Source organism: Eschrichtius robustus, chromosome 17 (assembly GCF_028021215.1).
Source record: "Eschrichtius robustus isolate mEscRob2 chromosome 17, mEscRob2.pri, whole genome shotgun sequence".
Taxonomy (NCBI): Eukaryota; Metazoa; Chordata; class Mammalia; order Artiodactyla; family Eschrichtiidae; genus Eschrichtius; species Eschrichtius robustus.
In genome coordinates, this window is record NC_090840.1 from 9583977 (window position 1) to 9609798 (window position 25822).

Sequence of the window (25822 nt, forward strand, 5' to 3'; positions counted from 1 at the left end):
GCGTGGTACATCCACCCTCAGCTATATGTAGCATTCGACAGATCAAGAGCCTCCATTTTCCCTCTCTAGTGAATACAGCTCCAGACTTTGTGGGGGAGGAGGGATACGTAGCAGTGAGGGGCAGAAGACATCAGAGGTCTAACTGGTTCTCAGACAGATTCTACCCAGGCTGCTAATTTCAGAACCATCCTCTTTACCTCCGCTCCAGAAGTAACTGATGCTTTTTATGACTCTGCAAGTGTAACTTGGGTCTGTCCCTATCTTTCCCTACTGACGTTGGTTCCCACTCATCCATTTGCTTCTGCCTTTCAAAACTGTGTGCCCTTTACCTCCTCTCATGTTTTCCCCATCCTTGTGGATTATGTCTTTAATATATATCCCTTTATACTATAGTTTTTGTAAGTGTGTTTTCAGTATCCCATCTTAATAAGAGACCAAGATGGTATAGTTTTCATTTTCTCTCATAGCATATAACAGTGTCTTGCACAAAAGACATTGACCTGGTATTTGTAGAATTGAATAGATGAAGACTTTAAATACATCCAAAACATAGTACTACAGCCTTTTCCCATGCTAGAGATTTATGTATTTGACAAATTAATATAACTAAATATCTGTCTTCTTCTCTAATAATGCAACATATAGATATAGCTCCCTAGGTAAAAATCTGCAATGGAAAAATTTAATAGTTTGAATGGGCATTTTATCTACTCCTGTGTTCTTATCTATTCAACAAATACTTATTGAGAAAGCACAATGTCACTAAGAATTACTGAGATTAATGTTTGCATTTGGTTACATAGCATGTCTATTATGAATTGGATATTATTCAATTAGTAGGAATACCCCCTAAATGAAACTTGATAGGTTAAAATTTGTTAACTCCCAAAGATTGAAGTAAACAGTTCCATGGTTTATATGTGTCAGTAAATAAGACTTTGATATATAGGAGCCCTCATTCTATTACTAAATTTAATAATGCAAATGGAGTTACAGTTTATTGCTTCTATAGAAAGCTTCATCAGTTTCTGAGAGGACTAGAAAGCTAATTGTAATGTATTTGGAATTTTTTTAGAATCAGGTGGTTATTATTAATGTTTATTTCAACCAGAATTATACTTAAACCCCGAGATTTTTACAGATCACAGTTTCAGTTTATCCAGATAGTATATCTCCTTCGGGGTATAGTATTAGATATTTAACTTTTATACTTGGATATTTGATCTATACAAGTTTATGGTTCAGCAAGCAATATAATTTGCCAGACATGTCTCCATTTTTCATTTCAGAAATAGACCAATTGCTTGTACAATAGTATGGCATTTTTTATGTAACAGTTTGCACAGACTATAATTTGTTTTCATTTATAAAAAAGTATGAAGTTCGTATTCAGACTGCTTTATTGAAGGAGTAAATCTTTACATAAACGATGACAGTATTATATTTTAGTGTATATAATTTTTTAAAGAAAAACAACATGCTATGATAGCTTTAACTCATAAAATAGAAAGGACTGCTTTTTTTCTTTAAAAGTGTTTAGTAATTGTTTTATCTTTTATATCACTTGCATATTATTTTGATTAAGAGAAAAAATTAATTGGAAAGAAAACTACCAAACTTCTTTGAACATTTTCTATATGCCAAATATTCTGCTAAACACTCTATATGGGTTATGTCATTTAATCCTCATAACAGCCCTACAAGTTTATTGTTATTCACATTTTATGGATTAGAAAAATACCAAGGCTCAATAATAAATATAATAAAATAATAATAATAAAAATAATAATGTTTAAAGTCACCAATATTTACTAAATATTTGTGAATATGAGCTCTACTTGGGGCACCATTTTAACTGCTTTGTATATATCATGTCGTCTGATCCTTACCACACGTATGAAATAGGTACCAAGATCATTCCCATTTTACAAATGAAAAAGGGAAAGGATACTTTCCCTCAGAGGGAAAAAAAAAATAACTGACCCAAAATCACAAGGCCAAATCCAAACACAGGTAGCTGCATCCGTAGTCAGTGCTAAAATATGACTCTTGGATCACTTGGGACCATTATTATGCTGGGAGTAACAGAAACTCTGACTCAAAGTGCCATAGGCATTAAGGGCATCTAGCATCTCACATCCCAAAGCCCAGAAGTAGAGCAGGTCTCAAGATTGGTTGATGATGTGGTGATGTCATGAAGGACCCAGGTTATTACTATGTCTGTTTTGCCACTTTGGTCTGGCTTCCAAAATTAGGTCTGCTTCTTACTGGCTATCAATTTAAGCAAATTACTTATACCAAGAATGAGCCCAAGTATATTCAGTTGTAACTGAGAATGACAGTGTCGCAGTATTGATTTAGGACTGGAAGCAGGAAGGCTGCAGCTCTTGGTAACTGGGTACCTGTTTCCTTTTTCTCATCTACACGGTCAGCAGAATAACATCACCTACCCCAGGAGCTGTTGTGAGGATTAAGTCAGTTAAAATACATAAAATGCTAAGAACCATGGCCGGCACATTGTAAGTGCTACGTACGTGTTAACTATTATGGTGGTTGTTTTCCTGGTTATGCTACTGTGACAATGTCCAGAAAAAAGCAATTATAGTGGCTTCATAGAAATGAAAAAATTTTTAGTCCTTGTAGCAGATTTTTTTCCCACATCTGCCTTATGGGAGTTGGGTTTCAAGCCTTTCCCTGGAACAGCCACCTAATAGGACAACTGGTTTACCGTAGACAACAGTCAGGACGCCCCAGAGCTGAGGGTAGTCACCTCCCCCGAGGCCAGGGCCGGGCAGGGATGGGGCATAAAGAGACAGGCTCAACAACCTTTCTCATCTACTGCGAATATGATGTAGAGGCTGTTAGCATTGGTGCCTCCAAGGAACTTGGCATAATACGTAACGAAAAAGACAAGGAGCAAGTCAGCAGCCTGAGTTTGCCACCTTGCTCTGCCATGTAACTGCTATTTGGTTGAAACACTGACTCATCCAAAAATCGGAACTAGGTAACCCAGGGTCATTTTGACTGAGTGTGTGCACGTCAGTGCCCCCACTGCGTCCCTCCAGAAGCTGCACAGACAGCCAGTGACCTTCCCAATAAGAAGAGATCCCATCCCACAGCTCTTTCTGGTCAATGATACAAAAGATGCTGTGCTTCCCTGCCAGGCCCTTCAAACAAATGAGAATAATAATACACATCCTCCTGACTGGATTTAAGGATCAAATATGATCATATGTAGAAATGCTCTGTGAATCTGTAAGACACAGCAATAAAGAATGGGGGTTAATTTACCCCTACAGGACTTCCGATCCGTCTGCTAGGACGACAGATTAGTCCTTTCCTGATCATGGATGGATGGCAGATGCACAGCCTTAGAAGCTATGTTGCTCATTAACCCGTGACACTAGAATCTTAGTTATAAAAGTGAGCAACTTTATAGAACACATATTAGCCAGAACATTAACGAAATGATTAGGATTTAATGTTTCCTAATGGGCCGTTATATCCTTTTTGTTCTTGAAGTAGATTTAAAAATACATGAATCTGTGGCATAGAGATTAATATCATTCTAAAGAGCTGGCATCAGAACACTCACAGACACATGGGGAATTGCTCCCTTTGGCCTGGAAACCGGAATTCTCAGAAAAACACTTAGAGAATAGCAGCTGTTAGGAATCATCTTTCAAGAAGCCCAACCAAGGGACTTCCCTGGTGGCGCAGTGGTTGAGAATCTGCCTGCCAATGCAGGCGACACGGGTTCAATCCCTGGTCCAGGAGGATCCCACATGCCGCAGAGCAACTAAGCCCGTGCGCCACAACTACTGAGCCTGCGCTCTAGAGCCCGCGCTCCACAAGAGAAGCCACCGCAATGAGAGGCCCGCGCGCCACAACGAGGGGTAGCCCCTGCTCGCCACAACTGGAGAGAGCCTGCACACAGCAGCGAAGATCCAGTGCAGCCAAAAATAAGTTAATTAACTAATTAATATTAAAAATAAAGAAGAAGCCCAACCAGAATTTACCTAGAAATTAACACCTGCTATTGAAGATATGTCTAATATGCAAAATTAGCAAGGAGGCCATATCCACAGTTTTATTATAGTTTCAATTCTACTTTAAAATTGCCGTAGCAAAAGAACATTTGATCAGGAGATAGATAGCACTGAGTTTTACTACAAATGAGGGTCTGACTACAGCTGAAAATAGTGTCACGCCCAGAAATTTAAATGTGAAGAGGCCACAATTCAGTCAGACATTCTGTGGCTTGAATTGTTAAATGGTCACACTTACCTATAGAAAGAATATTCGTTTTCTAGCTAAAGTATTTATTTTGGAAATACTTCACTGAGTCATTTTCCTAGAAGTATGAGCATATTCCCTGTAACACATTAAGCTTCTCAAATTTGAAATGTGATTTTTATGTCTGTCGATGCTTTACTCTTTGCTTCATCAGTTAGTGACTTCTGCCTAATAAGATTGACATCGTAGTACAAGAGTCTTTTTTTAAAAAAAACTGAAGCTGTGTTTTGTTTTGTTATATAATTTATTGTAATTAAAGTTGTATTTTTACAATACCAAATGATGAATAACCATTATCCAGCTAGTCTGATCAAGAGCTAATTTCAGATTCTGAGTTCATTAAGTTAATTTAAAAGTGTCAATATTTACATATTCAGATTAAGATTCTTATTAAAGAAGTATTTAGTTTTATTACTTTCTTATAAATATGCGTTTCTGCATGAGTATAGAAAATGAGATTTGTAAATAGAACTTCAAACCTTTTAAATTTACTAGACAAACAGTGATTTATGCCCCAGAATCTTCATGATGGTGAATCAGATGGCAGAAATTACAGGTATAAGAATAAAGTTTACAGCTTTTCCAAAACATGACTTTCTATCCATTATCTCTTAGACTCCTTAAACCTACGATTGGGGATTTTTTTGGGTTAGTATGGCATACTGCTTGTAAAACAACCTCAGCAAAAAAAGGGCTTGTGGTTAAATAGAAGAACCTTTTCTTGTTACATCCTTGTGGAGTGAAAAACTGTACATATTTTACAAATAAGTAATTCCCTAGTACTTTAAGTCTAGGATCACACCTAAGGGACACCAAGCTAGTTGACTAAACTCTGAAAATACAGTCAAACCAATTATTCCTTGAGAAGTCTTTTAAAGACATTTTAAAGCATCTTGTTTAACTCATGCAGCATTTTTCCTCACTGTATGAAACCAATTTATCTGCATAAACACAGTGTAATTTACATGAATATTATTCCTTTTAACATGTAGTCGAAAATACTCAATTGTGGCAAAACCGTTTTTCAAAGTAGCCTAGCATAACACAGGTGCAAGGCAGTCAATTCTTTATTCCAATGCCAATTCTCCTTCTTATTAGCTGACGTCTAAAGCAAACTTATCATGTCTATTCTACATAATTTTTTTTTGTTTTCTTCCTTTGCTATTTTTGTTTATATAGTACTTCCTCTCCCTAAGATAAATATTCATGTTTTTCTTCTAATTCTTTAATGGTTTATATTTTATGTTTAACTCTTTAATACATTCAGAATTGACCATTTGATTTTAAAGTGTGTGTATTTTTTTTACATTTTCTTTTTTTTTTAATTGAAGTAGAGTTGATTTACAATGTTGTGTTAGTTTCAGGTGTGCAGCAAAGTGATTCAGTTATGCATACATATATACCTATTTTTTTCAGATTATTTTCCCTTAAAAGTTATTACAAAATATTGAGGATAGTTCTCTGTGCTATACAGTAGGTCCTTGTTGGTTATCTATTTTATATATAGTAGTGTGTATTATTTATTTTATTTAAGAACAAATAATTCCTTCAATGAACATTCATTACATACTCACTCTATGTTTGGCACTGTGTTTACAAAAATGAATCCATGCCAGGTCTTGAGAAACATAAAATCAGAGGGTAAGGTAGGCCATAAAAAGATAAATTAAACTACAATGTGAAAAGGGTCAAAGATCCGGAAGAAGACACAAAGCTTTGCCAATAGTGGTAGCTTCTCCACTGGCTAGGGTTTTGCTTCTTGGTGCAGGTAGGATGCTGAGTTTGTAGAGTACTCTCATTACAAAGCTGGACCCACATCAGCAGAAAAAAGCAGGTGTACTATTGAATATGAACTGGCTGTGTCCAAGTCTGGACAAAGACAATAGACAAATGTCATTAAGTAGACATTGCTGCTGCCACTCCCACCTCATAAGTCCAGAGAGATCAGAAGAATATTATGATTACCTTCCAATAAACATTAGGCATAGGATCGCCCTCGGAATTTTTGCAGTGCTACGTTTAACCTGTGTATGACGTGGAAACTTCGGTGAGAGAAGGCTTGTTTGGAATCTATCTTTCCTTCTCCTTTCCTATATAAGTTGAGCTCCCTAGAGTCTCCTCCACGTTATTCCGCTTCTCCTAGTTGTGGGACAAGAGGCATGGGTGGCAGAGGGTAGAGTCGGGAGCATGGGTGAGGCAGAAAGGTAGGGAGGATCTGCCATCACGCCTGTTAAAAATCTAAGAACCATCAGAAGTAACTTGCATTCTAAAAATGGACCCTATTCTTGTCGATAAAGTTCTTTAATTATGTTCACTGGCAGCTTTGCATTGACCACGAGCCTGTTTGCATTCTCTTGGGAACTAACCTTTGACACTTTCATACACATGAGAAGCTTTGAAAAGCTCTGGGATGACCAAGTCCTAAGAATCACTGTCCTACAATCAGCTGAGAGCTTGTCTAGTTTTTTTTTTGTGACTCTGAGCATCTGGCTTCTCAGTTGATTCAGCTGATTCTCAGCAGTATGTCCACAAATAATCCATTTGTCTTATGCTTTGTCTGACAGGTAAATTTCAACCATCACCAACACTAATACTGTGGGTTGGTTGACACTCTCTAATCTTCTGAATATATTCCCATCTGATGCAAGAATTGACCTGGCAAAAAAATTATCACAAGTCACACACAAACACTGAACCAAAGCCCTCATTTTATGCGTAATTATGACCAAATTGGGTATTTATCAAACTAAGAAGCTATAATTTATACGTCCCCAAAGTGGAATCTTTTTTTCAATACTGAGAATAATTATATAAATGGTCCAGAATGTTTTCAATACCAATTCCTGGTATTTTATGATGAGATGATGGCCTTAACACATTTATGCATTCACATTAAATTATAGGAACATTCTTATTTCTAAATGTTGATAAATAAATATGCATTGTGTAGTGCATTCTATTACAAGATATCTGAATTTGAGAACAGGACTCATGGTCATAAGTAAAATAAATGACCAAAGAATACTATGAATCATTAAATAGCTACAAAAATCCTCAATAGAATTATTATCTTGTATTGCTAATTCAAATTCTTTCTTTCATTAGTTGTATATAATACATGGCTCTGACCCATGGATTCCAGGTTTACTGAATATCCCCATAAAATTCTCTCTTCCCCTGGGCCCAGACAATGGATCTTTCTCTGAGAATGGCAGCATTTACTTCCTCTCCCTTTTTTCCTTCTAGCCCTTTTTGCCACACTCTATTCCCCAAAGCCAGTGATGGCCCAAGTTACCCAAGCCATCAAGTTACTTGGCTTTCTACTGCAAATTTGTCCCATTTGTTGGATGACTTGGAGAGAAATGACTGCTTAGATTCTGGACAAGGGGAAGGATTTGAGAAGAGGAGGGAAATTGGTCTTCTCCATGTCACCTTGCCCACTAGAAGACGTGGCTACTATCTTGTCACTAACCTCTCACTCAGCTGTACTTTTTCTGAGCTATGTGATGTCAGTCCTTCCTTACCCAAAATGCATCTACCCCTTCCCTTCTTCATGGATCTTTACTGAGGACCATGTAGTAGCACATACTGGTTTCTGATATAATGTGATATCCTGGGGAGGGGATCATTGGGAAGTTTCTGCTGTTATAGAATTTATGTCACACAGACTCTCCAAGTCCAGTGCCTTTTTCATGGCCTAGTCTGCTTGGGGTAATATATCCCTTACCAGACTCACATCTAGAAGCTGACAATTTAAAAATATAACTTTCCCCAAATAGAGGCAGGTGTGCCAAATAGCATAATCCTTTGCCGAAGACTGCCTCAATCTTAAAATATAAGGGGACTACCCGGACTTTTAAATTGAAACTTTATGTAACATGCCTAAAGTATTATAGCACTGCTACTTGGCACATGGCTTGGGATTAGAGAATGTTAAAGAAGTAAATGAAAATGAAACTACTTAAGGATACATAGAGAATGCAAGTGTCTGGGCTACTATTTCAATTCTCCTTTGATTGACCTTTAAAAAAAAAACAAGTTTTAAGTCAGCCAATAGGCTGCTACCCAAATTGAGATAATTGTTTTTTAACAGTGAGCCTATGATTAGGCAAACTCTACCTTTTAGTCTCACTTGCTGGGTTCTGTGGTACAGCTGCTGCCTTTGAGGGCTACAGGGTCTTCTTCCTCAGCTAAACATGGCCCTAGAAACATTGCCCTTCAGGGAGGAGACAGACACCTTTAAAGGTATAATAGTTTTGACAGTAAAAAGGAAAAAAAATCTTCTCCTCTTTGATCTATTTCTGGAAAGTCTCCAAACTAACTGTTGTGACGCTAGACTTCCTCAAAAACTGTGTATCTCATTCCCAGACTCAGAGACAAAGAGCTGGACCCTTGATTAACGAGATTTTCCAGCCTCAGGGACTGTGTGGGAATATTCTGGTTACTGATTGGACCCACCCTCCATGTCCCCAAACTGTGGCCCCTGCACCATGCCTTTCAGTATGCACAGAGCTCCCAATGCACAATGCTTATTCTTAAATAACAATGAGATGCCATCACGCCTTGTCATTGGTTGACAAAATGCTCAAAGCATCATTCTTAAAGGAAAACTATATCAGACTGTGTGAGTCACTTTCTACATAAATGGCTCTGAATTAAAGTGGTTCTAAATACCTTTGTTCTGCATTCACCAATATATTATAATTAATGTAGATTGTATACTTTTAGATTACAAAGTGCTAACGAAGAAAATATGAAATTTTTGCACTTTGATGAATAGAGAACAATGCCTATAAATAGCATTTCTGTTAAAGAGATGAGCAAGGAAAAACGTATGCATTCATTCTCAGAGAAGATCTTATGACCTAATGCAATGTTTAAATTTATAATGATCTATATGTACAGTAGGACTATCTTATTTATAAGGAGGAAACCTACACTGTTCGAAGTCTCCTACACTGTTCGAAGTCTCCTTGGGCAGAGCCTAGACAGGCATTGTTGCCACTTTAGACACTACAAACGATGTAGCTACAATGACTACCCAACATCCATTGAAGATGCCATCTGGGAAGTTGCCCCACAGAAATAATCCCAGCTCATGGCAAGAGGGTTGTTTGGTGGCCAGCTGCAGAAATGTCAAAGGGAAGAGGTTTTCTACTTTGGATAATAGTGTGTGTATTCATCTAGGTACTTATGGAAAGCGTAGCTAAGTGTGCTTTTGGACAAGCTGGATATTTTAAGAGTAGCTGCTATCTGTAAGGACAACCAGAAATTAATATGTCTCCCCATGATCTACAAATTGAAAAGGATTCAAATATTCTTTGGAAAGCTTCAAATTCAACTCTAAGGAAGAGCTAAAAGTGGTCTTTACTTCATTTAGGGGAATTAAAATTGCTGGGATTAATCATTGCTAGTAAGAATTCACTTTATAATATGAATTAATTAATAGTTTGGAAGCACCCTGAACTCCTTAGGACACTGGGAAAGAAAACCCCATGACTCAGCCATGGGGTTAAAAAAAAATGACCTTAAATATCATTCCCCCCCTAAAGAATTAATAGCGGTAAAATAAACAATGTCCTTTGTGGCCACTGGGCCTTATATACTTGTGGAATATCTGGCTAGTGACACTTAATCTTGTTTAGACGAAAGGCAGAGAGCTAATGCTGACATGAAGTGCCTCCATACTCGGTGTGATTACTCATCAGTCATATTAGGGGATCTGTGGAGACATGAAGAGAGACAGTACTCTCAAAATGAATATCGCGGGCAGATGTGGGCTTTTATTCTCAGTTCAGCGCCTGCCCCACAGCAAAGTGAATAGCCCCCCTTCCCCCTGAACACATGTGCACACATATACACACCGCGATTGGTATGGAACCCTAAAGACCCCAGTGAGGAGTCAAGCAATAAGCGTAGGCTAACACCCATCCTACTGCTACAGTAGAAATCCAGCTCTGCATTTGAGTCCTTGTCTCTGGAATTTGCAGATCCCAAGAGGCTCCCTCCTGCAAGCCTTCCAAGATGGTTACTCTGAAGCTTGAGATTGATGGTGAGAGATAAGAACCTGCCAGAGAGGTTTTTACCACGTCCAAGTTTGCAATTAATCAGACCTCTTTCCAGCCTTCACAGTTATTTGAGCAAAGGAAGCAACTGAGAAAAAACAGTCTTCTTTTGCAGAGGGTTTTAAACCACACCAGCAGCTACATCCACAGATCAAAAATACCAATATTATTCTATTTATCCGGCTACCTTTCAAAAAGGGAACAGCTAAAAGGATCATATGACTTTTCCTTTTTTTTTTTTTTTTTAAAGAATCCTACCAGATTAAAACAAACATCTATTTTTCTCAAACAAGGAATTTTCCAACCAAAATTTTAAAATAAGCAAGGATTTTCTTTTCAGACAGTAAACTTGGCAAAAAACAGATTGAATAGAAACACTTCTGTTGTGCAAATGAAATAAAATGTGTGCATACATGCACATGCAGCATGAGTTCTGAATACAACAAACTATAAATATAACACATTAGTACAGGCATGAAACACAAAGGTAGCACCATTTTATGGTCTCAAAATCCTAATTAGCATAAAAGGCATAACATTGTAATTAAATAGTTATTGATTAACACAAAGACAGAGAAGCCAGATGTGTTGAGTGGGCTCGGTAATTAGCTAAGTAAACGACAGGTGTTTAAAATTCATAGATTACAACAACATGTACACTTATTGTTAAAAAATCATCTGTAGGCAAATCTTAGTGTCGTCAGGTGCAGGTGCAGCAATTACGTACCATAAATGTCAGTATCTGGGAATGTACATTATACTTTCACAAATAATATTTGAGGCATCACTGGCATGAAATGGTTTTTACCATTGCATTGAAATGTTGTTGCATTCTATGCACAAATGCTCAGCTTTGAAAGGCTGTTTTTGCAGGGACATACCTGGTTCTGCCCTATGGACCTGATGCACATCAAAAGTAGGGATGAATTGGGAGATTGGGATTGACCTATATGCACTAATATGTATAAAATAGATAACTAATACAAACCTGCTCTATAAAAAAAAATCAAAAAATAAAACTGGTAACGTGTTTTTTTAAGTGTAACTTACATGTAAAAAACATTTTAATTAAAAAGGCACTACTGTATATATACACAGTAATAAATTCAAACAATACAAAAGACTTAGAACAAAAAGTAAATCACCTACCCCAAACCTTCAATGCCTCTCCCCCAGAGGAAGCCACTACTATGTCCTTATAGAAAAGTGCTGTGCATATGGATTAAAGAAAAGTGCACACATATGGATTTAAAAAAAAAAGCAAATCAGCATAAAACAAGACATGGCTAATGAATGGACAACTACAAAGTAAACACGGATAAAAGAAGGGGAAGTTGACATTTAAAAGAAAAATAAAAGTCTTCCTGCAAATTGCAGACTTTTGTAAATTTCTCACTGTATTTCTCCCACCCCCCTTCAAGGTGGCCCAGCAGGAGGTGGGCTTCATTTATATAATTTCCTCTAATGGGACTAGTGATTTCTTTCAAGTCATTATTAGAAAACTGGGGGTGGGGTGGGGCGGGGTGTTTGTTTGGTTCCTTCCATAGCATCCAATGGTTCCGGAAAGAAATTCAACCTTTCACCATGGTTCTTTTCCTTCTAGTTTTGCACAGTGTCTCAGTTATTTTCATAAACACATGAGAAAGATGGCTGATTCTCTCCATACTTACCTTTCTTAAGAAATGCATTTGATAATGCATTCATACTCAGGAGTGGGACCACTAGGTCATAAGGCATACATTTATCTAGCTACAGTGGATATACAAAACTTTTTTCAAAGTGGCTGCACAAATTCACACTCCCACTAGCAATAATGGATGTTCGGTGACCTTCTGGGGTTTTTTTTCTAGGTTTTCTCAATTCTTAATTGAGTTTGTGCCTCAAAGAATCCAGTAGCTAGGCTTGTTCATTCATCTGACTTAAAAAACTGAGCTGTTATTGTGAGCTTGGCCATTGGAAAGCAGTGCAGATCATAGTTGGTTTATAATCTGCCATGTGAGTCAGCAAGTTGATTATAAAAAAAGTAATGTGTCATCCCCACCCAAACAAAGATATAAAATTACGTGAAAGGACCAGGCACACGGGAGAACATAGAAGGATTTATTGCCCAGACTTCCTGTGGATGAATTTCCAGGGGCCAGTGATGACTTTCCCAAGGAAGTTGATATGTCTGCCGAAATCTGAAAATAAATAGGAGTTAGCCAGGTAACCAGGATGGGGAGGTGTTGATTTTAGTGTTAGGGGAAGAAGATGAAGGGTGAGAGTGAAAGACAATATTCTGTGAAGATGGAACAGGATGTGTGAAGACCAACAGGTTAGAGAGAACTGTTCATTTGGGGAACAGAAGGAAGCTCAGTATGGCTAGAGCGTAGAGTGTGAGGGGAAGAAAAACAAGGAGTCTGGAGAAATGATTAAAAGCAGAGTAAGTAAATACCTTTCCAGCTCTGGAAAGGAGTTACTTTTTTCTCTATGGGCAATGGGAAACCACTGAAGTTCTTTAAGCAGCTAGTGACATCAACACATTTGGGTTTTAAAAATATTATTCTGGTGTTAATAAGAAAAATAAGTTGGAGAAAAAGAAGAGGCCAGGACTTGTGTTTAGAAATGGTGGAAATTTGAGTGGAGAGAAATGGAAAGGTTTTTTTTATTTTAATTTTTTATTTTCAAGCAGTATGCAATACTTAATAAAAAGTAATGAAATAAGTCAAATACTCACAGACTAATGAAATAAAGACATAAAACTTTTCCAACAGTTAAACCTTTCTTGTTTATTATGCCCTGATCCCTTTTCTCGCCCTTTATTCTACACTTAATATTTATTATATTTGTGTATTTCTTTAAAATATTACTACATATAACTGCATTCTAAAAATATATAGTATTGCTGTGCACCTTTTTAAACTTTATGTAACTGAAGTCCTACAATGTTTATTTTTTCTACAACTTGATTCTTTTTGTCAACATAATGTTTGAGAAATCCATCCTTTTTAGTACACATAGGCTTACTTTATTTCTACTTCACATAGCATGTGATTGCATGAATGCCAATTTCTTAATTTTTGATAGACATTTAGGTGGCTCCCAAGTTTTTGCTGTTGCAAACAATGTTATGAACACTCTTACATGTGTATGCAGGTGTATATGTGAGCTAGGTGAATTCAGAGGGGTAAAATTTCAGAACCATAAGGCATGCCCGTTTTAAACTTCTAGATGTTGCCACTTTATCCTAAGACTTTTCATTGTCCTGTATCTGAATGGCCACCATGCCACCTAGACAATGACAAGTAATATCAAGCTTGATTACTCTTATCAGGGTGTTGTTAATGTTATTAGTGTATTAAAGAAACAAGTTTGTGCTTTGTTGATCCTCTCTAGTGTATCTTTAATTAGTTTCTGCTTTTATATATTTCTGATGTCTTTCCTCTACTCTTTTTTTAAATTTAATTTTATTTATTTATTTTTTATACAGCGGTCCTTATTATCTATTTTATACATGTTAGTGTATATATGTCAGTCCTCTACTCTTTTTAATAAGCACTCACCTTCTAACATGAAAGAGACTTTATTTTCCTTATATTTATAGTCTGTCTTCTCCTATTAGAATGTTAGCTTCACTAGAGCAGGGATTTTTTTTCTGTTTCATTCATGGATTAATCCCAGATCCCAGCACAACATAGGCACATAACAAATATTTGTTAATTAAATCTGTATCTACATCTTTTCTTCTAACATCTTTTGTCTCGTTATTCTTTTTAAATTTTTGAACTGTATACTTAGCTCATTAATTCTCAGCCTGTCTTCTTTTCTACTATGAATATTGAATGACATAAAATTTTTCCTTGAATATCATTTTATGTATATGTCACAAGTTCTGAAATGTGGTATTTTTATTATTATTATTATTTAAGTACCACTTGACACTGAAAAAGGAATCTGTGTTCCATACCTTGGCACTACATGAATAAACCACTTAACCTAATTTTTTATAATCAATTGCTAATCCTTATAAGAATCAAATAATTTCATTATAATTTGTAATTTTTTAAAAATTATTTCATTTCTTCTATATTTATTGCCTGACATTTGTCAGTTATATAGAGTTTTACCTCATCGACTTCGTTATCTTGATACATAATTCCTGCTGGAAAGGCAAAATAAATGCTTAATTCTTTACCTTTAATCACTCATTTTTCAAATACAATTATTTGTTATAATTAATAAACTTGACTTTGTAGAACAGTTCATAGCAAAATTGTATGGAAAGCTCAGAGAAGGTGTTGTTTAAATAGCTCCTTTAAATATTAACAGTGTGTTTTTCTGCCTTTCTTTTTTGAGTATTATGCAATCACAGATTTTCATTGATTCAGTGTGTTTGGTCTGCCTCAGTCATTATCCTTTTTAATGGTCAAATTATCACAACTTTAGCCAGTGATAGATGCTTCATACTGGCTCCTATATCCTTTTAACATGACTCATCAATTTTTGAAAATTTTCTTAATTTCTAGCACAAAAATATATTGCACACTCTGCTTATTGCTTCCTGCACCACACCTGGATTTAGCATTTCTCAGGGAATAACCTTGGTTCTTCTTAGCGAGGTGTTGTTTTAGAGAACATGAACCGGAGGTGCTCATTGCTACTGGGGTGACACAGTTTCTAAGCCATTTCAGTGGACAGAGTTCACAGACACACACACACACACACACACACACACATTTTATTTAATGATTTTAAATCATGAGTGCATTTTGATATTTTCAGTTCAATTTTAACATCATGTATTTTTTTAGCAGTGGTACAATTTTACTTACATGTATAAAGTGCCATGCCTACAGTACCAAACCTTCAAAGACTGAGGAGATAGAGCTTATATTAATCCTTTAAATAGTGAATATATACACTTGCAGACTAAAACTGTACTAATCCTAAAATTCAGCTAATCCAGATATGAATATAAATAAAAGGCTCAGCAATAGAGTTATTTTTTTAAAGTGCTCTTTACTCTAGGACTAAGGTATTTGGCTGAATGAATTAAAAGACCACAACAAAATGAATGAACACAAACATTATACATTTTAATGAAAATTCTATAATTAACAGTATGACTGGATGCACTAGAGCCACAGCTCAGAGCATGATAATAAAAGTTGTGTAGGTAACATCAGGAGGAAATTTAAATGAACTGATTTCATCATTCTTAAGATTAATTGATAATGGGTAATATTTTAGTTCTCATTTCTAAAGTTAAAAAAAATGGATAGTAAAATATATTACTAAAATTTATGTTACCAACAGGAAGAGCAGTAGACCCTTTCTTTTCCAAATCACAGTATTTACACTTATTTTCTTTGATCCCATAATGGTCTCTTTTCCCTTACACTAAAAATCCTTATTTTTAACACCATTTAGTGTGATTACTTATTTGTTTTAACCCACATATAAGGAAACTGGTTTGAAAATGGCAAATTGATATAAATACACTGGTAAATACTGTTTTTATGCCCCATCTTTCCCCCCTTTACAGGGCTGGGGTGCCCACTGCCCAATGGTTGGTGTTGGTGGCTCAGAGCTGCCCTCCTCTCCAGAGAGTTGCCATCAGCAGATGGGAGCCTTCCTGCTCAATCAGAAACAAGTCTTCCTTCATTTATCTCTTCTCATCTCCACATGCTATTCTACCTCCAAAATATGCCTCCCCTCTGTGTTCTACCCCCTCTACTGCCGCCATCTTTCTCCAAGTCACCTGACCTGCTACAATAACCACCTTACTGGCTTCCACTTTTCCATTTAGTCAAATCCATTCTCTATACAGTTCTTAGAATGATCTTTTAAAAAATGCAAAGCAGGCGATATCAATATTTGACCTCCCAACTGGACTTTGAGTAAAATCCAGACTCTTTATCATAGCTTGTTTCCTACGTCTTCAATCTTTCCTTGTACCACTTCTATCCTGACCTCAGCTTCATTCCAGCTATGTGGGCCCTCAGTCAGTCCCTGAAATACTTACTTAAACCTCTTTGCCATCCCATGAGCTTTGTACTTGCAGTTCTGTTTGATAGCTATACTCTTTCCCCAGATCTTCACATCTTCTGGTTCCTTCTCAACCAACAGGTCTTAGCCCAAATATCAACTTTTAGAGAAGGCTTCTCTGCCACCTTGTGTAAAGTAACTCCATTCCTCGTCCCAATCACTCTCCATCACATTACTCTCTTTCTATTAGTTTTTACAATGTATAATTATTTTTGTCTACTTTAATTATAGTTGTTTACTTTATTACTTGTTTTCTCCACGAGAATATATGTTCCATGAGGGCAAGAATAAGATCTTATGTTCACTTTTAAATCCCAATGCATAGCTTATTTTAGAAACTCCATAAATATCTGTTGAACAGATGGATGAGACTTCACGGCTTCCTAAAGTAGTTCAATCTAGAGGATTAAGCTCAAGATTGAAGATCAAAAGCTTGACTGCTTTCAGCTCTGCCTCTGGCCTCTGATCAACAGTAGACAATTGAAAAGCCCTAGCAATACCTAGTTGTAAGGATATGAAACAGAAAATCAAAATGATCAATGGCTGCTCCTCACTCTGCAGACTGTTCTTTATATTCAACACCAGTGGCATGGGCCTAAATAATTATGATGTGCTATGGCTTGCAGGAAGAGTTCTTTAAGAAAGCAACAGTAGGGGGCTTCCCTGGTGGCGCAGTGGTTAAGAATCCGCCTGCCATTGCAGGGGACACGGGTTCGAGCCCTGGCCCAGGAAGATCCCACATGCCACGGAGCAACGAAGCCCATGCGCCACAACTACTGAGCCTGAGCTCTAGAGCCTGCAAGCCACAACCACTGAGCCCACGTGCCACAACTACTGAAGCCTGCGCGCCTAGAGCCCGTGCTCTGCAACAAGAGAAGCCATGACAATGAGAAGCCCTCACACCGCAATGAAGAGTAGCCCCCACACACCGCAGCTAGAGGAAGCCCGCGCACAGCAACGAAGACCCAAAACAGCCAAAAGTAAATAAATAAATAAATTTATTAAAAAAAAAAAAGAAGGCAACAGTAACTGACAAACACTTTCAAATGGAAGCTTGAAAACCTTTTAAGCTTATCCCTAAGAGCTGCTTTTAATATAGGAAAATAACATATAATTGTTGCTATATCAATAATTGAACTGATGCTAAGTCTTTGTATAATGGGCTCCAAACACGTAAACCTCACTACCAAGCACTGTATTTGTCCTTTATTATATAGATCTACAATACTCTCTGAAATGTTTGGTGCTTCAGTGAAAAGAAAATTATTAGAAATGTAAGACATTTGTTTTAATTTTTCTAATTCCTATTCTGAGATAAACAGTATTTCAAAAGAAATTTCAACTGACATGAATTTAATTATATAAATGTAAACCCAAAGCTAACTCTAAAATTGAGCAAAATCTATTTTCTTAAATACATGTGGACATCTCTTCAAAGTCACATTTTCACTTCCAGATGGGCTGGCTTATGACAAAAGACAGTGAAAAGACAGAGTAGATAGCCATACAAAATTGGATTCAATGACCCTTCCAGCCACAACTAAGGAGAAAGGGAAAAAATGATTATTAGTAGTTGGGAGTCCATTTCTAGAAATAAAGAGGATTAGCTAAATTTAAATTAGATACATACCAAAAAAAGCAGATGATTAAAAGAACAAAGAAGAATAAGAGAAAGACTAGTTATTTGATTAATGAAAAATTATATAGTGGTCTACTGTAATAGAAAATGAATATTGAATTTTTCAGGATGTGAGCCGATTCCAATACTGTAGCTACACTTACTGGGAATAAAATGTGGGCAGGCATATCCACATACACAGTTAATGAGCATTTCAAAGAATTCTGGAAATTCCTTTTTTTTTTTTTTTTTTTTTTTATTCAAGTACTCGAAGAAAATGGGAACAAGTTTGAGATTCACACTAATGAGATGAAAGGGCTTTTAAACATTTAGTATTTAGTTGAGTAGATATTCAGGGAAAAGCAGTGTTCTGGAATAATTTTAAGTCATAAATCTGTGAGTGTGAGTAGATGCACAGATTGACTCTCGTCCACCCCATGTTCTTACTACCTGGACTCCCAACTTCATGAAAAACACCGAATCCTCTCTTCTCAATCCCCTCAATTCCTTGAAATGCAGTTTTTCACTCCCAACACTCTCCCGGCATTGCATTTTGTAAGGTCCCCATTGCCCACCACTCAGCAAATTCAGTGCTGTTTTTTTGTTGTTGTTGTTTGTTTGTTTTATTTTAGGAGGAGTTTTTGCCTCTGGCATTACCAACTTCCCTGAAATTCTTTCTCCTGTTGGCCTGGACATGCTCTGTCTCTCCAGGCTGTCCTCACATCTCCCAAACCCTTCATGTTTCTTCTCTCTCTCCTTGCTTTCTTCCTCCTTGTTTTACAAACTGTCCCTTGGTAACCACATACACTTGCATAAATACAAATACCTTTATCTATATCTCTTAATTTCTAAGGACAATGGCAAAGACATCAGTTGTCAATTTTCTTAACCATGGTGTGCTTAAATTCTCAGATAATAGTCTAATTCCAAGAAATGGAAAAGAAATGACATTTGAGAGACTCATAGTTATTTTTAACGTTACTCTGTTGACCTATGGTTTAGCACTAACCCGTGAGTTTGAATACTACAAGCTTTGATATGATAGCCAAAATGTCAACAAAATAAATGAACTTCTGCATTTATTTATTTACATTTTCTTTATTAAAAGATCGTAGTTTTCTGAGTTGCATTTCCTTTGACGTGCCTGACATAGGAAATTGAGTTTATTATGTGTTAAGGTGTTTTTTAATGTTTGAAATCTAACTACTGAAGGAGATAGAAATCAGACACAAACTTGTGATAAAATTTTATACCAAATTTAAGAGGTCTAAACTTTAAGTATAATTTGATGCTATCGATTTTCTCATTCAAATTTTAATACAGTCATTGCAAAGAATAGAACAGTTTATAAATATGTTATAGTGCCAACAAATCAAGTGAGAACCGCACTGAGAGATTTCTGTGAGTGTAACAAATATGTATCATTAGTTCATAAATTCACTTTTCTTTTATTTGGGTAATATAAATTTCAGTCAAAGTCATACTGAAAGGAACTTACAGTCCTGCAATAGAAAAGGCCACTAGGTAAGAATGCGTAAAGAATAGAAATTGCTATGGATTTTGAGATCATACTAGTTTATCCTGAACCTAATGAAGTCTATTAAAATCAGAAATAATAGTTTTTCTGTAGTGACCAAGACTAACTATAAGAGATTAAACCTGCTGGCCAGGAAAGGGAGCAGCATGCAGTTTGCCTGTAGGTAAATTGCCTTGTATGAAACTGAATTCACTTGTGAAAGCAATTATATTTTTCTATAATATTTTCCCTCCAGAGGGTAACTGCAAATGACACATGTAGCCAACCAACAACCAAAACAAAACAAAACAAAAAATGATGTAAAATGTTTTATTATCCATAAAATTCTGTAACTGTGAAGGTAACTGAATGATATGTGTAGCAAACCATAAAAAAAAAAAAAAGAAAGAAAATGTTTTATTATTGATCTAATCAGAGGCATACTTATAATGGTACTTGAATTACTTGAGTTGAGGAGAATCTAAAACTGTGAAATAACTGCCTACCAGCCTAAACTGGAAATGTTTCTCACCTTGCGATGCAGGTACCACGTACAGCAGGGGGTAACAGAAGGCGAGGGGCTCCCATGTTGGTTGTATTCAGTCCCAGATACCTAAAAGTTCAAGAACTTTCCGTTTCACACCAGCTTCCCCTAAGTTTTCAGAGTTCCCAGTTTCTGGTACTTAGGAGTGTCCTATGCCACTGAGATGGGGACTTGTCCTCCGAGGGGCACTGAGATGCACAGATGTGCATTATTTGTGCGGCACCATCAGTGGGTGGCCCCTGGGCGGCTGAGCAAAAGCCACGTGTGGTGTCCACTCAGCAGGTCCCCCTGGCACCAGTGACAACCAGCTCGCCTGGCGTGGAGGCTGGGAAATGGACCAGCTGACCTGCCCCTGCGTCCTCGGCTCCCCTGCTGGTACACTGTCCCCGGTCCCCGGCCACAGTCCACGGGCGCCCTTGCCATCTCTCCATCATCACACCTCCTCCTTCCTGCTCCACACGGGCAGCTGTAATCCTTAGCTTATCTGGGAGTCAAGAATCTGGTTCCTTATCTATTCTTTTCAAACTATTGTTTATGACAAAAACGTTATAGCCTTAGTTCTTCATGGCTGACGCTGCAAATACTAAGGGGCATCTCTTGAGGATTAAACACCTGCACTGGTGTTTCTGTTAAGAGCTCTGAAAGGCTATTTTGATATGTAAAAGTCAAGGATTGCCTTCTTTGTTCTTTTGCTCAGCTGTGGTGGCATTTTTTGGAAACCACTTGGGAGGAAGGATCTAGCTCCCTTCAGGGTATGAGGAATTGTAAGGGGTTGGGCAGGGGAACGTAGTCGGTAATGGGATAACATCACATCACAGCTAAAAGTACAGATTGCATAGGGTCAAGTCTGGATCTGCCACTACATAGGCAGTTCATTTAAGTTATTTATTAACGAAGTTGGGCAATTTATTTTGCCTTTCTTTCCTCACCTGTTTTAGTTTTGTTTTTTTTGTTGTTGTTGTTTTATGATTGCTATACAACAAATACTACAAACCTGGTGTCTTAAACAACAGAAATTTATATTCTCATAGCTTATTTTCAGACTTCGGGCCGAAGTCTGAAAATCAGTTTCACTGGGCTGAAATCAAGATGTTGGCAGGGCCACACTCCTTCTGCAGTCTTAGGGAGAATCCTTTCCCATCTCTTCCAGCTTCTGGTGGCGGCCAACATTCCTGGGCTTGTGGCCACACCACTCCAAGCTCTGCCTCTGTGGTCACACTGTCCTTCTTTTCCTCCTTGTGTCTATCTACTCTCCCTCTGCCTCCCTCTTATAAGGAGACATGTGATTGTCTTTAGGGCCCATCAGATAATCCAGGATAATACCCCCATCTCATGACCCTTAATGCAATCACATCTGCAAAGTCCTTTTCTTGCCATATAAGGTAAAATCCACAGGTTCCAGGGAGTAGGACATAAATGTATTTTGGGGAGACCATTATTCAGCCTACTGTAAGTTAGGATGATGATAGTACGTGCATGAACACATAACATGTGACAAGTGCTCAGAACAATGTCTAGCAGGCAAAAAAATCTCTCAATAAATGTTAGCGCATGATGGTGATGCCAATGGCAATGGAGCAACAAGAAAATACAGAAGAAAATTTCAATGTGGACAATATAATTTTTAAATAGACATAGGAACTTTTAAATAAACGTGTCATCTCTGGATTTTTGATGTGTTATTGACTATGTGTTATTCAAGGTTAACTAACCTTGAAATGTTATTATTCAAAGAATTATATCACCACATTGAGTAACTATAACCGATGTGGAAAATGAGCTATTTCATTTAGCCATGTGATACATGTCGCCAATGTTAACTTTGTCTTTTGTCACTTTTTACTTGAAATTTAAACCATTTCAACAATTTCATTCATCCTGAATTCTTCCTCAGGTGAAAATCAAAGATGTGATGTGATATGATTGTCTCCTTTTGCTCTCTTGTCTCCTTATACCCTAGGATACAGATCTAATGACATTCAACATCTCTGTACACCGGTCGTGGTGGCGGGAACACGGGCCTGGCTGTGTCCGAAGAGTGCTGCCCCCGTCAGCCCACGGCATGATGGACGATTACACGTATGTCTCCGTCACCGGCTGCATCGTCGACTTCCAATACCTGGAGGTCATCCACAGTGCCGTCCAAATACTACTCTCTGTAAGTATCACGTTTGTGTCATTGTCCGATCAGGACTGTCTTTGATGGCATTTTATATCTAAACTTTCCGTCCATACCCCCCCACCGGTAGATAATGCCGTAGATAAGCACACAGAGAACATCCTTTAAACAATGGAAATAGCAGCCATGATGCTAACAGTAGTTATGCTTAATGGCAGGTGACATCTTTCTCCTCTTGGTATCCAGACACTTGGTTTTTAGAACCAGTTAGTTGCTGTAGTTTCTAACTTGAGATACAATCCCCACAATTCAGTGGAATAGTACCACCATCCCCCAGAAGTGGTGCATTGCCCATGCACTACTGTGGGCTCTTCTCCTAATATACTTCTACTGCTGCTACTACTTCTAATGCATTCTTTTATTAAGTCATGTTAGTTCCAGAGAAAGAAGGATGAAAATACACCCGATGTCTTTCTCAATCTAATAAACCTCATACTTCAAATAATTATTTCTTAAGAAAACAAATTCCTCCAGAGAGTCCTACACATTTTAGTGCCTAAAATTGGTTGTGAGGATACAGTTCCATATACAGAAACAGAGAGGAAATGGTTTGATTGGACCACAGAAGGCTTATGTGCTAGGAATTCCTTAAAGACATTTTCTTTCCACGAGACTGTCCCAGCCACAGTTTGATCATGCTGTGGAGTGGAATTAATTTAAGATATATACCATCATCAAGAAGGCTGTTTCTTTGAGATCCAACAAGGACTTGGCATTTTGTCTGAGTCAATATACAATAAAGCCGTTCTCACAACACTTTTCACATGAACCAACCGTCTCAGTTCTTCTAAACAGCTGAGAATGAGAAAGACAGGCTCAATAATAAATAAATAGATGACAGAAGTACGAGAGGTGTATGTCAATGAAGAATGTACCTTGGAATTATTTCCAGAAAGAACTTTAGGAGTCCCTGCTAACACTTACTGTATCTGTTATCTACTGCTGTGTAACAAACTGCTCCAAACTGTAATTACTTAAAAAAGTATCAGTGCGTTGCTTAGGTTTCTGTGGCTCAGGAATTTGGGCAGGGCTCAGTTGGATTGCTCTGCTTCACAAGGTACTAGCCAGGTCACTCACGTCAACCTTCTACCAGGAGCTCTGCTGGGGTTAGAATATTCTAGAAGTCCTCACTCATATGTCTGGTGCTGGCTGTTGACCCACATTCTCCTCCACATGGCTTCTCTTTTTGAAGAAAACTTGACAGACTTTCTTACAGCCAGGATGCTGGGTTCCAAAAAGAGAAGCCCAACATGCAAGCATTTATCAAGCCTCTACTTTAGAGTAATGTCTACTGTTGTCCCATTGGCTACAGCAAGTCATGTGACCAAGCCCAGCATCGTTGTGGGAGGGGCCTCTAGAAAGGTGAGAGTATCAGGAGACATGGCTCATTTGGAGACACCAATGTAGTAGTCTTACCTGCCTTTACATAATTTATTAACTATTGTTCTTTAACCTGCATATGTCAAGGTTTAAAATAGTGTTTTAGAGCATATTTGAATTACAATTTTCTAGAAAGACTAAAGACTAGAATAAAAAACTTCAAAGATCTTTTAGTGTTCTAGTTCAATGAAAGGCAAATTCTACCCTGAATTCAAAGAAAGAGGTTGGACCTCAATGCTAAGGAATTTTCTTTCAGAGATGTAACAGGGAATCTGATTATTCTTGGTTTCTATGTGCTGTCACTTGTCAATATATGTTTATCAGTCCTTCCCTATTCTCTGGTCTTTCTTTACTCTCCTGGCAGTTACACATGAAATTGTGGCAAACTATATATGTTTAAATCTCTGAATTTAAAAAAAAACATGGAGGCAAATTTTCTTTTAAAATGTTTCAGTCTATTTTAAGGTGAAAGAGTACTCTATCATCATGTCCTAGGTTCTAAAGGTTCTTATTAAATTTTGTGACACTGAAACATTTTTCTAGAATTCTTCATGTGTGAACAGATTCCCCTCCTTTAAAAAAAATTCATAGAAAATTGCTAACCCATTTTGTGGCATGATGGCATGATTTCCAAGTTTTTATAATGCAGTAGAATGCTGTAGAATCAAAAAGTCATTTCTCCATAGTAACTCCAATTCAAATGAACAGCAAGGTGAAAGTATTTATATGATAAGAAGCTGAACTAACATTAAAAACCTACTTTAGAGAAAAGTACAAAATAAAGTGTATGTTGCCACCTATAAGTACTTGTCACTTATAAATTAATTCCTCAGCATATTTGTTTAGTGAACGTTCAAAGCTGTCCACCTGCATACAGAGTCTTCATTATCCTGTTCAGCCTTCCAGCAGTAAAAATATTAGTTGCTGATCTCTGACTTTTCTTGTATAATATACCTGCCAGACAAGATTTTCAATATTTTTTCTTTTTATGTTAAAATGAAATATATCCTGACTTTGTTTCACAACGATCAAATTATGTATTATTGTTGTGGTTGATTGCATATGATTTTCTTGTATTTTCCACTTATTTCATACGAATATGTTTACAATGATTAGAACTGTGATTTTTTTTAAATCCGATGATATGGGAATACTTCCTGTATCAGTTGCTTAGCATGTGCTGAGATGTCTTATCAGTGGAAAAAGAAAAAGTAACAGTTGCAAGATTTAACAGCCTCTGCATGGGCAACAACGAAGCAAACAGGCAAAGGGCTTTGAGATGAGGCAGGGTCCCAGAGGCCCTACTGCCCCAGGGGTTACCCCTATAATTGCTGAAGGCCCAGGAATATCTAGAAGGACACAGGGAGGGGCCGGCAAGGGCGGCCAGGATGGTGGAGAGGGGTTTCAGGGCAGCAGTTCTCTGGCAAGTTGAGAGGGAAGTGTTTGTTTGAGTGACTTACCCGCGGATACAGCTCTGATGGTGGACACCACCTGTATGATTGTCCCGCCTAATAGCAGGGCTTGGAACTGGAAGAAACGAAATCCCAGTCACAAGCATTCAACAGGAATCGTGTACAAGCCTGATGGAAACAAACAGACGAAAACAGCAGAGCTCAGAAAGAAGGGATGGGGCCCCGCACAGGACAGTCACACAGGCTCTGAGAGCAACCGCACCCCACTCAGCTCTCCCCGAGGCCTCCTGCCAATTGTGAGCAACACCAAGTTGAAGATCAAGAGGAATCCCAGGAAAGGCTGTGGGCAGTTTGAGAGGAGGAGCACATTGGAGGGGATGACGGGTCAAAGGCAGCAGCCGGGATCAAGCTGCAGATCTCCACCTCACCGGCCCTGCCTGGGTTCCTCCGTTCTTCCCTCCTCACCTGAAGGATGGCCAGTAATCTCCTGAGTATTAGTCTCCCTGCCCCAGCTCTGCCCCGCCCAGTGTCATGCCTGCACTTGCTCCTGGAGACACGATGAGAAAGTGCAAATGTGATACTCACTTTCCTTCTGATCACCCTTCAGTGATTCCCATCACCTTCGAGATGAAATCCGAATTTGCACCTTGTCGGCTGAGGCCCTCATGACCTGCCCCAGCCTGATTCCCACCCTGGTCTCTTGACCCTCCCCGATAGGAGCCCAGCCGCCACCCATGCAGAGCATGACCTGTTGGCAAGCGAGCCTGCAGCCCAGCCTGCAGCAC

General features: G+C 37.9%; 1 protein-coding gene across 1 annotated transcript in view; it reads left to right on the forward strand.

Moving 5' to 3' along the window:
• The window catches only part of NKAIN3 (sodium/potassium transporting ATPase interacting 3), a 681284-nt gene that overhangs the window by 550319 nt on the left and 105143 nt on the right, over positions 1 to 25822 (forward strand). The window contains exon 11 of the mRNA XM_068525591.1: positions 22027 to 22224. Coding sequence (XP_068381692.1) covers positions 22027 to 22224 — 198 coding nt within the window. The remainder of the gene's footprint in view (positions 1 to 22026; positions 22225 to 25822) is intronic.